The sequence below is a fragment of the Corvus cornix genome, chromosome 2 (genome assembly GCF_000738735.6).
Source record: "Corvus cornix cornix isolate S_Up_H32 chromosome 2, ASM73873v5, whole genome shotgun sequence".
Taxonomy (NCBI): domain Eukaryota; kingdom Metazoa; phylum Chordata; class Aves; order Passeriformes; family Corvidae; genus Corvus; species Corvus cornix.
The window spans coordinates 131940466-131959102 of NC_046333.1; the positions used below are offsets into that span (position 1 = coordinate 131940466).

The window sequence follows — 18637 nt, forward strand, 5'->3', positions numbered from 1 at the left end:
TACTTGTTTAGGTACTGGTCATTCTGTACAGAACACCCAAAGAGCTGAGAAAAGAAGTCACAAAAAAGAAAGCTCTTGATTAACATAATGTTTTGAAAAATCACTGTGATTTGGAAAGTCCCAGGATTTGGGACTACCAGAAAAGAAATATAAATTTAATAGCTGCAGTAGGAATAATATCTAAAATATTCAAAAATTTTAACAGCTAGTGAGCTCTGGAGTGAGTGCAACAAGTTTGCTCATATACTACTGGCCTGGAGAACTTAAAAATTGTCAGGGCCTTAGAGAAATCTTTGTGAAGTTTGCTTTTGGAAGTGTATTGCTGATTGTATATAAGAGGTCGTAGGTATTTGTTGCTTTATCTCTGGAAATACAGCTATCCCTGAACACTCATGGTTTACATTCAGTTTTAAATTCCCAATTTGTGTTCCTGAATAAAGTAGTTTTCCTTTTAAAAACAACTAGTTTAATATAATCGTTTAGTTGATTTGCTTTTAAAGGGTTCTTTATTTTTTAGCTCCTTTGGTACTGCCTTCATTTGGGGCAGTACCAGGGTGGTTCAGATTAGAGGAGGCAGAGAGTCCATGGAGAGGTGCCCTGCTGAGAGGAAGGAATGGGATGGGAAGCCTACCAAGGATTTTCATCTGCCAACATCATGCTGCAGCCACTGTATCACTTGCAGGAATTTCTTTGGGACACTGTACAAGCTCTGTACAATCCTGTGCTCCCAGAAGGTCGGGCAGTGGCAGAGAGGCAGCTTGTCGTTATCCTGGGGGAGTGTGTTTGTGCTGAATGCTCTGCATTGGGCACACGTTGTCCAAGCCTGGCCTGGTCTGGGGCAATCCAGGCCCTGTCGTCCAGTTCCAGCACTGGCTGTGTTGTGTCCAGACTTCCTGCTGAAAAGATGCAACTTCTCCTTCAGTTGTGGGAGGAGGGAAGACCATGACATTGTTTAGCGTTTGTGGGAGTCACCTGCCAAATGGCCCTTGGGTTCTCATTTCTATTTCTGTATCCTATCCAAGGCCTGTTTAAAAAACATGAAGTACAGAGCAGCCCCTGGTGAGCCTTGCTGCCAATACACGCTCACATGTGATCCCTCTCCCTGGCCTTGTAAACCTTGAATTCCCTTCTCTGCTGTTTAAGTAGGCTGGATGGTAGGTGAACTCTGCACAACTCACCCTTTGGCTAGGACAGGGAGGGAAGCAGGTACAAAGCTCTGCAGGCAAGAGAATGAACTGAATGTTGCCTTCCCTTTTTTATTTTCCTCAGTGCCTGGTGTTTAATGAATCTGTCCTGGTGGCCCATCCTCCTTACTTTGTTCCCTGAAAGATCACAGAAGAAAGGTGGGATATCAGGTATGTTTCCTGGCATGTCAGGCGTCCTCAGCTGTCAGTACTCCTTCACAGTCACAGACACTTCTACTTTCCTAGCTGTGGCAGCAGAGCAGTGGGATCCCTGGGTGTCTTCATCTGTGCTGTACAGGGAACCCCCACATGCTGTGTAGGGAACTGACCTCACTCCCACTACAGCAGTCAGGATTTCACACCAGCAGCATGAATGTTAAATATTTCTGAAATTAATTTTAAAGTTGCTAAGCCCTTTGTTGCACTCTGCTTTTGTTGTCACACATCAACCTGTTTTGCTAATCCTAAAGTTACCAGCATTGCAGTGTCTAGTGTCTCATATATATAGGCACAGAGAAATCTATAGAGCCTACTGTGGATTTTTTTTCTGTTATTTTTTAAAAGTGTCAAACTGAGGAAGCAGGAACTATTGCAAAATTATTGGAGTTATTGCTACTGCTCTACCTTGGCTGTGGAACATCACAAACCCTGGACAAATGTCCAAAGACAGTATGATTTGTCTGGATAAATTTCTGGGTGGATAAAAAATGTTAATTTAGAAGAATGTGTGATTAGTCTAAATTTGACTTAATCAAATATATCTTGGGAGCAATAAATACATTATCTGTTTATGCAAGAAATTGTGTGGCAAAGATTCTTCATTTCTAATCTCTGGGGACTTTTTAGGCCACCTTGGCTTTCCTGGACATCTGCTGATTTGCCTATATGCAAGTATAAAAATAACATTGTCTTTATTTTACCTTTCAGGCTGATGGTAAGGGTGGTACAGGTGGCTGCTGAACCCAGAGGACTCTGCAAACCAGGGATTGCTTCTTGCCTCCGAGTTGCTGAGACCCCAGAGGTCTGTCCCTCCCAGTCCCACGGATGCATCCTGCAGCTGTTCCTGTGTGCAGGGAGGGCTGGCAGCGAGGCCACGGCTCCTGTGTGTGTTCGAGCACAGCCCTCGGGATGCCCATACCGCATACAGTCAGTGCAGATAACCCAGCCCTGCTGCTCCTCTTCCCTGGTCCGGACTGGGGTTCCCTAAAGAAACCCCACACCCTCAGTCTCAGGTTCATAAGCTCAGCCCCATTCACGGACCGCCAAACATCGGCGTGGCCTCCAAGTCCGTCTAACAGACCTGGACGCTGTATCCCGGGCTGTGGGTCTCCTCTACTCGATGCTAACGCGGCCCAAAGCTTGCTGACGAGGTTTACGTGCACACCCGCAGGGTTCAACTCTGGGGCACACGGACCTGCAGTCCCTTCCCGCCTGCTGCCACTCACACCTTGTGGCATCCGCACACAGCGCAGAAATCCGCCCCAGGGCAGGGACGGCCGTGGCGGTGGCGGTGGCGCCGGCTGAGCGGCGGGGGAGTGTTTAAGGCTCCATCGCCGGGGCCGCCCCGCCACCCTCCCGGCTCCGTAGGTCGGTGCTGACCGGCGGCCCCGCCAGCCGCGCCTCGCCTCGCCTCGCTCCGAGCCGACCCGGCCGTCGGGAGCGGCGGCAGAGCCCTCCGGCCCCGCCATGGGCTGCTCCAGCAGCGCCCGCAGCCGCCCCCAGGAGCCGCCGCCGCTGCGGGGTGAGCGGGGCCGGGGGAGCCGGGCGGGGGCTGCCTGAGGAGCTCTCCGGGGGTGCGGGGCCGCGCTGCTCTCAGGGTGGTCCCGTCCCGTCCCGTCCCGTCGCGGGGAAGGCGCTGCGGGTGCGCGTCCCGCAGAAATCACGCGGGGGCAGAAGCCCGTCGGGCTTTTCTCGGCTTTTAATTCTGCCCGCGCAGCGGAGGGAACTGCGCCCCGTGAGCGATGGCTTCGAAACTGGTGTTTCTTGTGAATGAATGCCTAAGTCCATTCCGCTCCGCAGGCTTTTTTTGTTTGTTTAATTTCCAGACAGGTCCTGCTGTTGGTCCTATTGTGTAGTACCTTGTCAGTCTAGTGCCCTTTCTTCCCCCCTTTAAAAGAATACTGAACTAGCAATACCTGACCCCACTATCCTTCCTTTTTCTTACAAAATCCGCCCCGACACAGCGTGCAGCATTGGCAATGTTCCTGTGGCTTTAATCGGCTCAAGTCACAGCAGACTAATTTTGTGAGGAAGGTATATTTGTAGGATGTTCTGTAAGAATATCCTCGCTATTCAGTGGAAGTAAAACAAAACTGTTTCCATATTTATCATATTTATCTCTTTGCTCCAAGGAAGGTTTGGAAACACTTCTGTAAGAACCTGAATGTTGCAGTTACAGGAATTGGCGTCTCCAGAAAGATACATCTTGAAGGCAGATAGATAAAAGTTGTTTGCATTTCATTTTACTGCATTTCTTTCCTATATTCTTGAGTTATGATCTATTGTTGTTACTCTGCCTGCAGCATCCATGGTTTTTGTATGGGTTTATATCCTGTGTGATGTGTTGAGGTGCTGTGTCTTGTGACTGCAGAGAGGAGAGCAGGTTGTATGGGTTGAACGCTGTCTGTGCCACTGCAGAGCCAGCACACATCTGCAAACCAAGGAGCCCTGCTGAAAGTATCAGCAAAAAACTCTTTATACTCTACCTGCTATCTCGTTCACATGGTCAGTGTACCAATTCCTCTGCCTTTCCATCCTCCACTGAAAGATACTTGCACAGGAACACTGAAGGGCTCAAAGAAACAACGGAAGTAATTTATTCTGAGTATTTTAGGTATTCTTATTTTAAATATAAAAGCACGTTCAAGGCAAGATAGGTTATGAAATGTCTTAAATACATACACTAACGTCATGGTAAGGATAAAATGCAGTTTGTAATTACAGCAGAAAGATCTGCATTAATTGGGCAATTACTAACCAGGTATGTTAACAATTTTCTAATTTACTTTGATAAGAAAAGATAATTTGAAAAAAAACTTATCTAAATATGTTAATAGAGGAAAATGTATTTCATTTCCTTCTGTTGATGTGTAACTCACAAAACTTTGAGGCTTTTCCAAAAGGAAAGAAAGAAGGCAAAGGGAAAATACCGTAGCCATGGCCCACTTACATTCACTGTGTTTTTCTTTGTTTCTCTAGCTGAAATAGTCTACAGCAGGGAAAATAAAAATTTTAAATTTAAAAATAAAACAAAACTAGAAGGAATCCTAGGAATGCTGACTGCCACATGATGTTCATTTTTCTTGGGGATAAAGGTATTGAACAGATTACTGAGAGGATTTATTTTTTCCATATTAGGGATTTTTTTGCATTTCAGATGAGAAAAGAGGAATGCTTCCAGGTCTCCAGCAGCGCGGATTTGTGTTGCATGGCAGTATTTTATAATCCAATTTGTATGAAACATTTTGATGAAGAGAGGGCTAGCTGGAAGTTATAGGACTGATATTTATAGGAGCTGCAGGAGATTCCTAGTAATAGTACATTTGAATTATTTCTTTTACTGCTAACACAAATTAAAACTCTGTATAATATGCTAATTTTCACAGCTCATTTGTTTCTGTCTGTAGGTTTTAAATGCTCCCTGTCCATCTGGCACTGAGCAAGGTGAAGGCATGAAAAGTGTCTAAAGGGACGAAAAATAAAAATGTGAAAAGATTGAATGTCTGGTCTCTGAGCATACATTGCTTTTTTAATCACTGCTTAGAATAGCTTAAGATTTACTCACTGTTATTCTGATTGGATATCTGTTTCACCTTGAGCTTCATTTTAGGAAAAGGAATGCTTGGAAGACAAGGTGTGATAGAGATCTAGAGAAAGTAATCGGGGAAATATATTTGCTGTTTCTCGTAATGCAGGAACTTCAACTTGATGAAATGACCAGCAGCAGGCTTAAAAACAGCCAGGATGTGTTTTACAGGGGATGTAAGTGGGCTGCAGCCTTCATTGCCATTGGTCATCGTGGAGACTGAGTGTAAACAGTCTGAAAAGGGGCTTGAACAGGTTGACAAAGGAATTCCACTGATGGATTGACACTCAGCCCCGTGGGCTGGGGCCCTCTGCCCTTTCCCCTGCCCCTCAGCAGCTGTCAGAGGCAGGGTCTTGCCCTGGGGGGGTTCTGTGGTCCGAGACGTGTAGCTGAGTTTACCTCCTGTTGTTTGAGTTGCATTAAGAATTGCCATACCACTGTGGATTTGGAGGAGTTGGTTGGAACTTGGATGGTTTGACAGTTCCTGAGACAAATGAGATTTTATCTGTCTCATAGTCGAAGTTGCCTTCTGTCTGTCTCAGCAGTCCAAATTCCCAGTTCTTGTTCTTCTGGCTTAGCCATCCTTCCCTGGGTCTGTAGGCACATGCTGACTAGGTGACACTTGCTGGGGAAGTGTTTTGTTTGAACGTCTCAAAAGAACTGTAAACTTACTTTAAGGGCAGCAGTATTCAAGCAGATGTTTTAAGAGCAGGGTGTATTACATTTTTTTTCTGTTCATCTATGTCTGTATAAACATATATAGATGTGTTCATCTACGAACAGTATCATGTGGTTCTGCTTGCTGGCTTTGACACTGCAATCACAATTTTCTCAGAAAATAGTTTTTCCAGTTTTTTAATTATTATATAAACGGATTTCATGCATGAATTACCAAGGGTTTCATCCTGACATTCTTTAGGAAAAGGTTAAGTACAAGATCCTGTCAAACTGAATTTAATTAGAATGTTAGTAAGTCAGTCTGATAAGTAGTATAGCTCATTTTGAGTCTTCAGCTTTTATCCTTAAATACCTGTCAAAGCAATTTTGTCAGTTCTTTATTCATAATTTTTTTCTGCCAAAGCCATTTGCTTTACTAGCCAATAAGTTGATGAAAGATGAAAGAAGCAGACGTTTTAACTTGTTTAGGCTTCCTGTTGTTGAATTTTTTATTAGACAAATCATACTATGAATGGTAGTTTAGTACTGAAAAAGACAGACAAAGTGGTTTTTGCTTTAAGAAGTGGGCACTGCTCATCCTTTGGGTTCTCAGGGTTTTTATTCAACCCACCTGAAGGTACCACCAGAACTTCTCACACAAAGCCCAGGACAGCAGCTCCCTCACACTCCCCACATTGATCCTGTGCTTGATTTGGGGCAGGAAAAGGTGCTTCCTTGCAGTGTCTTGTCACCAGCAAACCACCTGCACACTGCAGATTCATAAGGCAAAATGTAGTAGAACATTGACTTGCAAACAGGTCTGCTCTCTTCATATAAAAATATATTAGGTGCTTCAAATGAAAACTTATTTTTAATGTAAGAGCAGCACCATCCTCTACTGGATATGTGCAGCAGACCTGTGAGGGAGTATTATCCATAGCCAGGCAGTGCTTGTCAAAGAGACAAGTGTTCAGAGACACACTTGTCAAAGAGACAAGTGTGGTTCACTGTGAATTTAGTTGTTATCCAGTTTATGTGCCCATTCACCGATTATCTGTAATTATCTTTTCCCTTTCCTTGCCCTACTGTAACTAAAAGCATCATCAGGTGCAAACACCCGGACTGCAGATGACCATGAAACTGTAGCTGACCAAACACAGTTGGACCCAGCAGAATGTGTGAGCCTTGCCTCTGAGGAGACCAACCCAGGCGAGCACCGGCCGGGAGAGGAGGCTTCAGCCATGATCCTGGATGTGGAGGGGAAGACAGATTCGGTCAGTAAAAGGGAGGAGCCAGAGGGCACCGAGCCCCTGCCCGCAGGAGAAGAGAAGAGCTCTGAGCTGCCCTCTGCGTGGCGAGAGGAGAGCAGGGGGCCTTCACCGCCAGCACCGGGAGAAGATGCTGGGGCACCTTCACCAGGACCAGCAGAGGACAGTGGGCTGGTAGAGGACAGCGACAGCTCTGTAGTGGAAATCGTCGAGAAAGTACATGTTACTGAAGAGGACCACTTCATTGAGGGTAATATTTGTGCTTTCATAAATTCAGGAGACCAAAATTTGCCTCCAGGGACTCCTGCGTGGGTTCTTTTGACTTTACTAAGAGCCTCAAATGAGCTTCTGGAGTCAGAATTTGGTCCAGGGAGTCTGTATGATGTGAGGCATAGAAGAATGTGGCTGGGGAAGCCTCAGATTTACAAGTCCAAGCTGTAATAAATTTAGTCAGCATTTCCACCTCTGCTACTTCATTTCATGTCCTTTTTGTTCTTAGCAGGTAAAATGTCCCACCATACCTCTCACTTAAAACATTGTGTCTCTGGGTAGCTCAGACACATTCCTTAGTATTTGCACAGCCCAAAGGCTCAATTACTTAGTCACATGTATTAATTACAAAGCAACTACCCTTGCACACATAAAGCTGGAGGGTGCATGTTTGGATGTAGAAGAAAAAGCATCTCTTTGATGCATGCTTGGCATGTCCAGTCTGTCCTAGAAGCTTGGCTATAAGACAAGCAGAATAGAAGTAGTAGTGGAGAGACATGGGGCTGTCTTTCCACAAATGCTTGGGGGTGACTGGGTGGGGAGAGAGGCTGTGTGAGGAAGCAGTGGTGTCTGCAATGACAGGTATTTCCATGTGCTGTGGAGGAACCTTTAGCTGGAGGTGGGCTCCTTCCTGGAAATTGCAGGCTGTGTTCATCTTTGGGTTAGTGCCCAGAGGACATAGACTGCACATGCAGAAGATGAACATTTCACAGGAGGAATCAAATTTCTCCTAAATGGTACAAACTAGCTCAGTAAAGAATCAGATACATCCTGGGGTAGCTCTTCTTCAGGGATTAAGCAGGTGAAGCACATGAGGGAGACATGGTATCAGCAGGTTTCCTCACTCCACTTTTGCCTTGAAGAAGTGCAAGATGCAGAAGGACTGATCTGTGGAAGTCCAGAGCCACTTACACACACTACCACTAATCCTGTGGCTTTGCTTTGCACGTCACTGAACTGGCTATATGAATCTCATTCTTTGCATCCCAGTAGCTGGGCATAGTTGTTGCAATGCTTTGTCCTCTCCTGTGTCCCTTCACAAAAGAATTTTGTCCTCTACATAAAATGGGCATCTATCCTTTGGAATAAAGCCTCGTTTTATGTAAGCAATAAATGACAGGTTGTTCACCTGTTAAACACACATCCTGCCCAGCTGCAAACTTCAATTTTATTATTCACCATTTCTAAGCCTCAGGGCAGTGCCAGAGGCAGAGCAGCATGTCCTGGACCTTGTCTTGTCACCTCTCATCAGTGGAAACATGTTTACAGTTGTGTGTCTGGCTGAAGATGAGTTGTAAAGCTTTAAGCACCAAGTGATGTGTGCAGGGTGAGTGAACAAGGCTTTTGGGGAAAAAAGTTTTGCTCCTATTACTTACAAGGTGTAAGTAATATCTTGTGTGAATTCTCTTTCTGTGACACATCTGATGAAGAAGGGCTTTTCTATTTTTATGCTATGGTATATATGATACTTAGCATTTGTTTTGCTTTCCTTTATGCTTCCATAGCTATATGAGGAAATGAATAAGGCAGCAGCTTCCCTCAGAAAGCAGGGTTTCAGCCAGACTTGCATGTTACTATGTTTTCTATTTCTGTTTCATTCCAGTTGCAAATAAAATTGCACATACATGAAATAAAATCCAGGAAAAATAATTTGAACAGAAATAGTACTCATTATTTACTTTGGATACAGCATCAACAGGATTTTGTGAAAGCATTAGGAGAACTCCATAGGCATGAGGCAACCGTATAGCTGGATGATGAAAAGTGTTTGGGATCATCTTGTTCTCTATGGGTTCATTCAGGGGGTACCTTCGTAAGGGGCTTTGGAGAGCTGACAAAGCAAAACTGTTTACAGAAAGGAGCTGGGGCACTTGGTGTTTTTCTCAGTGGATCCTAATTTGATCTCCATGGTTACCCTTCCCAGGTGAGACGAGAGAACAGGTGGAAACTGAGCTGCTCAGTGAGACAGTAAGTGAAGGGCCTGAAACAAAAGAAGAGGAAACAGGAGAAGCTGTGGATAGTGCAGCAGCGACAGAGATAGGTATGTTGACAGAGGAGGGAAGTACCATATGGGTTATTGTTTAAGAGACAGCAAAGACTGTGCTGTCCTTAATCCCCTGTTGGCATACAGCTGCTTTCTGCATTTTTACACAAGAGAGAGTCAAAAATACTTTACATTAAAAGACGTTTTTGGAACAATCAATTGGAAGTCATGCTTTTTACATGGGTCATCTTTATATAACACATGAGCCTTACCAGTGATAATTTTTCCCTCTTTGGGAAGAATGATGGACTGTAACATGCAGTCTTGGAAAAGAAAAGCCTTTGTTAAAATCATTACTCTGCTCATTATTATTTGCAGGCTTGTTTTTGTAAGCTAAGCCTTAATGCTGCTTTGTGATTACCATTCTATGCCAGCCATTTTAGATCCCCTTGTTCTCCTTATCAGCTGAAATCAGCAGTGTGGTGCTGTGGTGAAAGCACGTTGCATAGCATATTCAGTCACATGGTGGGAAGGAAAAGTCACAGGCCAAATAAAGTAACTCTGGAAAACTGTTACGCCAGTGAAGAGAAAAATTTAAGGGGATAAGATATCCCTCTGGCAGACTTTGAGATTATGGTCAAAATTCTATCACCACAGTCTTTCTACAAAAGTTCTTTCTTTTTCTTCCTCCACATTGACTAAGAACCTCACACTTAAGTCTATCATGTAAGGTGTTCATATGCCCCAGAAGGCAGAATTAGAATCATAGAATCATTTAGGTTGGAAAAGACCTTTAAGATCACTGAGTCCAACTGTTAACCCAGAACTGCCAGGTCCATCACTAAATCCTGTCCCTAAGTGCCACATCCACACGTTTTTTGAACGCCTCCAGAAATGGTGATTCCACCACCACAGGTTACTCTATGGTATTGCTGGAATGTAGAAAAGGATGATCAGGCAATGCAGACAATTCCTCCTTTCCCCCAGCGAATGTTACTGCAATAGCTGGAACCACCTCTCTCTCTCCCCTCCCTCCTAATCACTGGTGTACTGAGTCATGCTTGGAATCTCTCTGGGCTAGGGAGTATTTATGTAATTCAGAAGATAACAGCTTCAGCAGAAAGGGTGGTAGATACCTTACACCAGTGCTTTTCATGACTTCCAAAGGAACCTCTTGCACCTGGGGTGAGCAGTCTTTGGTTCCTTCCCAATGCTAGTATGTGTCACAGCCTTAGGGCTGCCAGCGGCAAGCCAGCGTGTTGCACTGCTGCTTATGTTTCTGCTAGAGGGCTAAGGGGAAAAGGTTTTCAGCATAAGCACTACAGTCTGAAAGACTAGTAGGCTGGTGGTCAAGCAGTTTGGTCAATGCTTATGCTTCTTTAGATCAGTGATAAAAAAAAATGCTAATGCTCAGATCCCTTTAATTTTCATGTTTGACAGTTGCTCATCTTTATAAAGATTGTTACTTTTTAAGCTAGCCTGTGAAGACAAGCAGTTGTTGGCCATTGACAACTGTTCTTTTGCAGGATCTTTAAATTTATGCCAGATAGCTTTGCCTATGAAGTCAAAACAAGTTTAATCAATCAACTTGTTTCTAATGTCTTAAAATTATGTCTTTTCTAAAAGCTCCTATGCTTTTGCAAGGAATCATCTCTCTGTGCTGTGAATTCAGCAAAGCACTTAACTTGATTGTAGGAAACCTCAAAGAACATCTTCCTACTCCTGAAGAGCAAGAGAATCATAGAAAAGCTTGGGTGGGAATGGACCTTAAAGACACCTAGTTTCAACTCTCCTGCCATGGGCAGGGATGCCACACATTAGAACAGGTTGCTTGGGGCCCCATCCAACCTGACTTTGAACATTTCCAGAAATTTCACCCAGCGATGATTACAGCTTTATTGAAATTCTTCCTCCATTTTCCTGCTTTGACAGTATTCTCCCCAACAGTTTTGTAAGGGAGCAGAAAGAGCAGCCCTGCTTCTATGTCTGTAATGGATTTCAGATGATGGGAGTGCACTGACACAGCTCAGAGAACAGCTGCAGGCAAGAGAAACAAACAATGCTAAGAACGGAACAGTGACCATTTAAACCTGGGATTCTGTTGTGTAAGGGAGCAATTCTTCCATCTTGAAAGGATATTGAAGAAATAAAGCAAGATTCTGGGTAGGAAAGCAAGCCTGCTTAAGGGAATGGAAAAATTCTTACTTTGAGACACATCAAAAACATTCAGGGATTTGTCTCTAGGAGGGTATGACTAAGAGGATACAAGCTGATCCTAGTTAAAAAAAAAAAAAATAGGGCTCTAAAGGTAGCTGATGTCCACTTAAGAGCAAGGGAGTGCTCAGTGACATGCTAAGTGATTGGAATTTGAAACCCTTAAAGGGAGTTGGCTTTTTTCATGTTATATTAACAATCTTAGCCACAGAGTCACTGCAGTTGGATATCTTTTGTTGGTTACCTTCACTTCCATGCAAATTTCCTACCTTTCCTGTGTTCCCTACCCACCCTCATGGAACACCACAATTCAGCGTGACAAGTCCCACATTCCCATGTTCCCTATCCTTTCAGAGTCTTCTAGCTGGGAAAGAAGTACTTTGAGCTGAGATGGCCTGACACTGTGATTTCAGCCAATCATCCCCTAGGGCACTATCTATTAGCTATGAAGTGAGCCCCAGAGCTTCTCAGCTGCTGATGGCCAACAGCAGCTTCAGGGGCTGGGGACAGTTCCTCAGCCATACTTTGTCATGGAATAGCTGAGGTAGAGGAATACTGCTGGAGCTTGTCTAGTCCTGCTCAAAGCAGGAACAGGTTGTCCTGCTGAGTTTTGAATCTCCAGGGATGGAGACTCCATCAGTTGTGGGCAGCCTATTCCTGTAACTTACCTGTCCTTACAGAAAAAAATTCCTGTATTTAAGGGTAATACCCTATACGTCAATTTATGCCCTTTGTCCCTTGTCCTTATTTAGGATTTACTGTCCATAAAATGCCTGCCTCTATGTCAAATCTGACTGGAATGATGTAGTGATTTCAAAAGATATTAAGAGAAAAGGCAGCAGGGTGAGAAGGAGCTCGAGACTGTTGCAGTGACACGCAGAAGTGGTGTTAATGTCTGTAACAGGAAGACTGTGCAGGAATGAGATGGGGGAAGAGGAAGCAGAACCAGTGGCTGCTTTTAGGTCCACACAGAACATTCTTACAGATGTGGGAGGAGACATCCCCTTCATTCTGTGATGCCTCCAGGGAACTTTCCCTTTGAGCTCCCATAAGATTTAGTGAATATCGAGTTATACCTTCCATTAATTGCTAAATTAATTTTTTTCCATGTGTTTCAGAGACAGCTGATAACAAGGAATAGAAGTTATGTTTCAATGAATGTCCTCTTCTTGGGCCTGCTCTTCTGTTCATATGAACATTTTAAAATTTTATTGGGCTGGGAAAATAGAAAGGCTTTTATGGATTGAACCACAAACTACAAACACATGAATAGGAGGCATAAGTTTTATGTAATACAGATATTTTGAAGTCAAGCTGCCAAGACTTCAAGTGTTTGAAATACCTGAACTTCCATCTCCCTGCCACAGAGTGCCTTCTATACATAGCAGGATAATATTTCAACGGGAGTATAATCGTTCATTTTTCAATTAGGAGTTTTTCCCAGGTTCAGAAAACTGACTTCAAATGGTGGAAACCTTCAACCAACATTATTTAGGATAAAGAATACAGTGTAGCTTTTTTCTCTTTAAATGACTGTATGTGGGCAGTTCCTCTGAATGCCTGGACTTGCAATGTATGGAGCCGCTGAAGTGTACAGCACATAGAGGACTGGGAAAGGAAAGTGCCCATTTAGCAGCCTATAACTAAATGCAGAGGTGAGTTTTCCAGAAAATAGAAGATAACAGAATGCAGTGTCCAGGACTCAACTGTCTGAGTGCTGCTCGCTCCCCATTTTTAAACACAAATTTATTGAAGGCATCATAGTACAATATATGTGATGACTTCTGCAGAAGCAGGGAGAAGAGGCCATTTTTAACTGAGTGGGATGTTTTAGTTGTATAAATCCTAGAAGATCACAGCTGCTAACATTCATGGTGAGTAATAACCTGTCTTTAGCTGCGTAGCTCTCCTCATATGCATTTGTGGCTTTTAAAACGGATTTCTAAGAGAGAAAACACAAGCCTGTCTAAGAGACAAATATAAGCCTGTTCCCAAAGAAGAGGTTGTCTATTATATTTCCCTGCAGTGCTGTCCTCCTGGAGAAATATGCTATCAGGACTGTCTGGGTTATTTTCCAAAATGCTAAAAAAGCATTTTGGAGATGAAACTGAATGGACAGACTTTCAAACAAATTTCCTGTGAAAACAGGCCCTGAATATGATTTGTGTTTTGGGTCAGATAAAGAGTAGAAATTCGTTCTGATGGTGAATGTTGCAGAATCACAGAATCAACTAGGTTGGAAAACACCTCTAAAATACTTGAGTCCAAATGCTGACTGAACACCACCTTGTCAACTAGACCATGGCAGTAAGTGCCATGTCCAGTCATTTCTCATTCAGGGATGGTGACTCCACCCCTTCCCTAGGCAGTCCATTCCAAAGTTTAACAACCCTTTCTGTGAAGAAATTCCTCCTGATGTTCAGCCTGAACCTCTGCTGGCACAGCTTGAGGCTATGTCCTGTCCAAAGGGCCTATCTATAATATATTGCTGGGGACTGTGTTTACAGGATTCTCTGGCATAAGGATGTAGGACATGGAGAGCATGGAGAACACAGTATCGCTCTTTTATTAGCTTTATTGTATGAAAGGACTTTAAAAAATCCTAACTGTCACCAGCAAATTATACAAATCACCTCTAAGAGATAATTTCATACTGCATGTACATGTCTGACTCCAGCTGACTCTGGTTTGTATTAAATAACCTAATTGCTATCCTTGGCCTATTAACCTTTTGTGTAAGCTGATAGTTCTTGGCTGTATCACTAAATCTAAGGTTTTCTGTTTAGCAGCACTCTTATGAACTTGTCAGCTTCATTTAATATCAACTTCCTGTAGGCAAGACCATAAACTTTTAGAACTAGCATACTTTTTTTTTAGGGAACTTTTGCTAGGTGGATGTCATTTTTAATTTATTTTTTAGTTTTTCTAGCCTTCTGTAATAGAGAAGCTAAAATGAGCTGCTAGTTCTATTAAAAAATCTATTGACATTAAAGTGAGCATTAAAAATTCAAACAGAAGTAGTCAAACTTTTTATCCACATACTCAAACCATTCCATGAAAAAAAGCCATGAAAAACAACACCATGCACTTTGGAGAGCTGAGGAGTGGGGGAACAGGTACTGAGAAGAATGAGAACACCCCGCAGTGACATAGGACTGGGCTGGGTGTACAGCCATGTTCCAGGAAACCCCAAGCACTTCCATCTTCAGCTGCATCTCATGGCTGATTTCCTCCTGTGAGCTGGGAATTCAGTTCAGCCAGCAGCACATGTGCCAGCACAGCCCCACTCCAAAACACAGGAGATTAAACTGGCAGAGACAGGCTGACTACTTGCAAGATCATGAATTGCAGTCTGGCAAGCATTAAACCATTTTTAAGCATAAACCAACAAGAGCTCTGTGACAGAAATCAGTAGTATTCATAGCAACAGAGGAGACAGCATTTGGAAATAAAACGTGAAGACACAAGGGTGTCAAAATGACCTGCTCACCTCAGAGTCTCTCTTTCTACCACTGTTGTAACAAGGAAGACAGGTGACTATGTTCTTACCTCACTGTTCAGCTTCTTCACATCGTTAACAATGCAGATGAAAACAAGAGGAATATAAACCAGTCAGTGACTGAATGGTAGCAGTCTTTCTTAATCATCTTCACCTTACATATTCTATAATCACAACAGATGAAATCTATTCTTCCTTTCCTAAAGAGGAAATATGCTTGATACTGTGTTAAACATGAAAAGTTAAATCACCTAAATTATCACAATGTGCCTGCTAGAAATATGCTGAACATCCTGCCCTGAGAAATGAAAGATGTCCCTTCCATGCAAATTTCATTGAGATCTAGTACTCGTGGTCTGGGAGCTACCAAAGCACGTACTGTGGATAAAGGAACAGTGCCTGCAGTTTTTTGCCTCTGCAAACCTGGGACTACATGGAGGTTGCAAGGAGCAGAAATTGTTCTGTCAAAGAGCTTTCTCATGTTAAAAGCTTGGAAAAGGATATGCTCCAATATTTGTGTTTATAGGATACACCTTCAGATCTAAAGCAACACATTTTTTTTATTTTTTTTTATACAGTCAAGAATTTTTGATGATTGTTTTGCATTTTGTGAAAAGCTAAACAAACTTCAGCCCTCAACTTCATCCAAGGTGGAAGTAATCATTCCTCACTGTGAGGAGTGCTGGGCAGTAAACTTTGAACGAACAAACTTAATTTCCAAGCTAACAAGAAAGTTCTGGCAGAATTTTTTTTCTAATTACCAATAAACACAGCCCTAGAAAAGGTTAAATTTACACCCTGTCAGCTCTGTGCAGACACATACCCACGCTGCAGGATCTTAGATGATACCTGGCCACCTGGCTGGCCCGGGTTGGCTCTTTCACTCAGTGAGGAACTGCTTTGAGGTAAACACTGCAGCAAGAACAAGTGCTGGTAGAAGAAGATTGGGGCAGTTTATGTGCTTTAAGAGAACACAGATTTATTAAATTTATTTTTTGCACTGTTTCCTCTGTAGAGAATATAATCATTTTAAGAATAAAGAGTCTTACTAAAAGAAACACTTGATAGAACATACACATTTTGGTACTTTATATATTGCTTTACTTTCACAGAAAGAGAAGACCTGTTTTGCTGTGTTTTTTTAGTTAAATGTGATAGAAACAAATTTTAAAGGGTGAAATCAGGATGCCACGAGCTGAATTGCAACTTTGTATTCTGCATGTATCTCAGTCTAGCAAAGGAAAAAAAAAGCCGTATTTAACTTACCTCTATTTAAAACTGGATTTATTAAATGCCCACATACTGGGTAGTTTGCAAATTAAGACCTAAGAGATAAGCTTTTCATATTGGAGAATCATGGGTGTTAGCCTTTTTGTTTTAAAGAATAGAATCAAATAATATAACACTGCTTAAATAGAATAAATGTTCTAAACTTCTCTGTGAAGGCTGATTTTTTCTTTTGAGAACCACTATGTTATAGCTGTAAATAGGAGAGTTTATTTCAGTTATTATAGACTTTCTGTACCAGAAGAATACATATCAAGAAAATGTCTTGAATGGCCTTGACTTAAATACGTAGTCTAAAAACTGCAACTGTCTTCACCTGAGGAATCATAAAGCTAAAAGTGAATTTCAGTTCCTGAGTTTTTGCAGAATGGCACCTACTTACTGATAAAAACACTTAATGAAAGCAGTGTGTTCTGCCTTGTTAGCTGCATCCAACATGCAACTTTTTCCAGGTGTTTCATTTACATTTCAGTCTCAGACTGTCCCTTACTGTGGAAAGCAATGGTGTATATTCAATCTCCTACCACCGAAGTCTCCCAAGGAGTGCTATAATGGACTTATACCGGCCAATGCACAGGTCAGCACGCCAAAAAAATATCGAAACTGCCATCTAGTGTTGGGTTCGAGGTGGGCAGAGAGGCTGCACGACACAGGTAAGGTAGGTAGTGGGGAAGAACGGAAGCAGTAAGAAGGAATAACCACTGTGGTTATAAAAGGCTGAACTTAGATCACGTTCAAGACTCTTGAAATCAGCTGATTTACAGCGAACTTGAACTAAATCTGCTACAAATCAGTGAAATAAATCCCAATCAAGTAATTACACCTCAACAAAGCTGTAACAGAGAAACCTAAATATAAATTAGGAATTAATCTCCGTTTAAAAGTTTAAATGTGACTCCATTCAGTTACATTATTCTTAATTATTATTGACAAAATGAAGCAACATCTGCTTTGTGTTTCCTAGAAAGTCATTGCCATATTGGTACTAGCTCCTTCCTAACAAGTCTGAGTGTGTTTTTTCTTAGGTGGGATTGCTTATGGAGTCAGAGCTGTAGAGCATAAGATACATTATTAGTACAGCCAAGGAGGCAGAACAAGAGCAGAAGCCAAAACTAATAAAAGTTCATGTATAGGAAGTTTATTTAGAGAAAAGTCAGGCATTTTTCAAAGGCTGTTTGGAAGTTTGCTGTTTGAAATACAAAAAGCATTATCTTGCTTCTAATAAAAGTAATTATCTCCCAAAGAAAGCAAGATAATACTACCAAAAAAAAAAAAATACATCTGCACATATTTGCTGTGAGAACCTCATTATGAACCTTTTTTCTATAAAGGTACAATTCATAAGCTCAGTGAAAAGCAGAAATGGCTGTTTCACATCAAATCTAGGATGGCTAAGTAGGGCTGACTGTTCTCACAACTTTCCAATGGCTCTTCTGGCGTATGCTAAAGGGATACCAGGAATGCAGAAAAAATACAAAATATACTTACTGCAATAGTGCAGCTGAGGTAACAAGAGCTGGAAAGCATGGCTGGTGAGCAGGAAGGTAAGAACGCCCAAGTGCAACACCTACAGTTTATTCAAGGATGGAAGATGATTCATGCAGTGTGGCTGTGATATTGAATGGAGGGGGATATTCAGACAAGGCAACATCTGTATGTGCCATGGAAAGATTGACATTAACACGATGCTGCCAGATTGGATTCTTCTTGCATGCTTACCATATGAAAGTCATGAACCAGGTGGAAGTATGCAAGAGGAGCATCAATAGGCTTTATGCACAGAAATGCACACACAGGAGAACTGAACTTTGGCGTTGAACTGTCAGAGAGCTGAACCCACAGTATTGGGACTTGACCTGTGACAAAGCAGCGTTATGGCCTCCCCTCACGGCTTCTGCAGCTTACCAATACGAAGAGAGTGTGATCACACAAGGGGGGACTGGAAAGAGCTTTCATTGGGTGGAATGTCTTGGGGTGACTTTATGATGCTGTATCCCCTATTGCCTGCTTATTGCCCAGACATGAATCCTGTGCCTTTCTGTGCCTTTAAGCCAGATCTGAGACCACGGAGGGGGAAAAGGCGGTGGAATTCCTCCAGCGGTCTCCCCCCAGCTCTGAGCTCCACAGCAGGGAAGAGAGTTGCATTCCTTTGCTTTTTAGCTAGCTTCTCGTTTATTAGCTGAGGCAAGAAATTTTTTCTGGGACTGTGGCTTCTTCTTCTTCTCCTGGAACTGTTCAGCTTTGCTCCAGTCCAGAACCCCATCACCAGGAGGCCCCACACCGCAGCCTGGAGGGCCCACGCCACACCCAACTCCGGAGAGAGCAGAGACACACCTACAGAAAGGACTCTGAATCTACCAGGTCTTCTCCACAGCAAGAGGTTTTATTATTTAACATTATTCATTCTTTTTTGTGCCTGCATGCACCCTGCTTGTTAAATAAACAGCTTTTTTCACTTTCCTCCAAGAA

The 18637-nt window shown here is 42.7% G+C and overlaps 1 protein-coding gene across 1 annotated transcript; it reads left to right on the forward strand.

Moving 5' to 3' along the window:
- The first annotated feature begins 6141 nt into the window (after positions 1-6141).
- ERICH5 (glutamate rich 5) lies at positions 6142-17270 on the forward strand. The gene is made up of 3 exons (XM_019289046.3): positions 6142-7164; positions 9109-9225; positions 12501-17270. The coding sequence occupies exons 1-3, from the start codon at positions 6888-6890 to the stop codon at positions 12521-12523; spliced, it is 417 nt and encodes a 138-aa protein (XP_019144591.1). The 5' UTR covers positions 6142-6887; the 3' UTR covers positions 12524-17270.
- The last annotated feature ends 1367 nt before the right edge of the window (positions 17271-18637 follow it).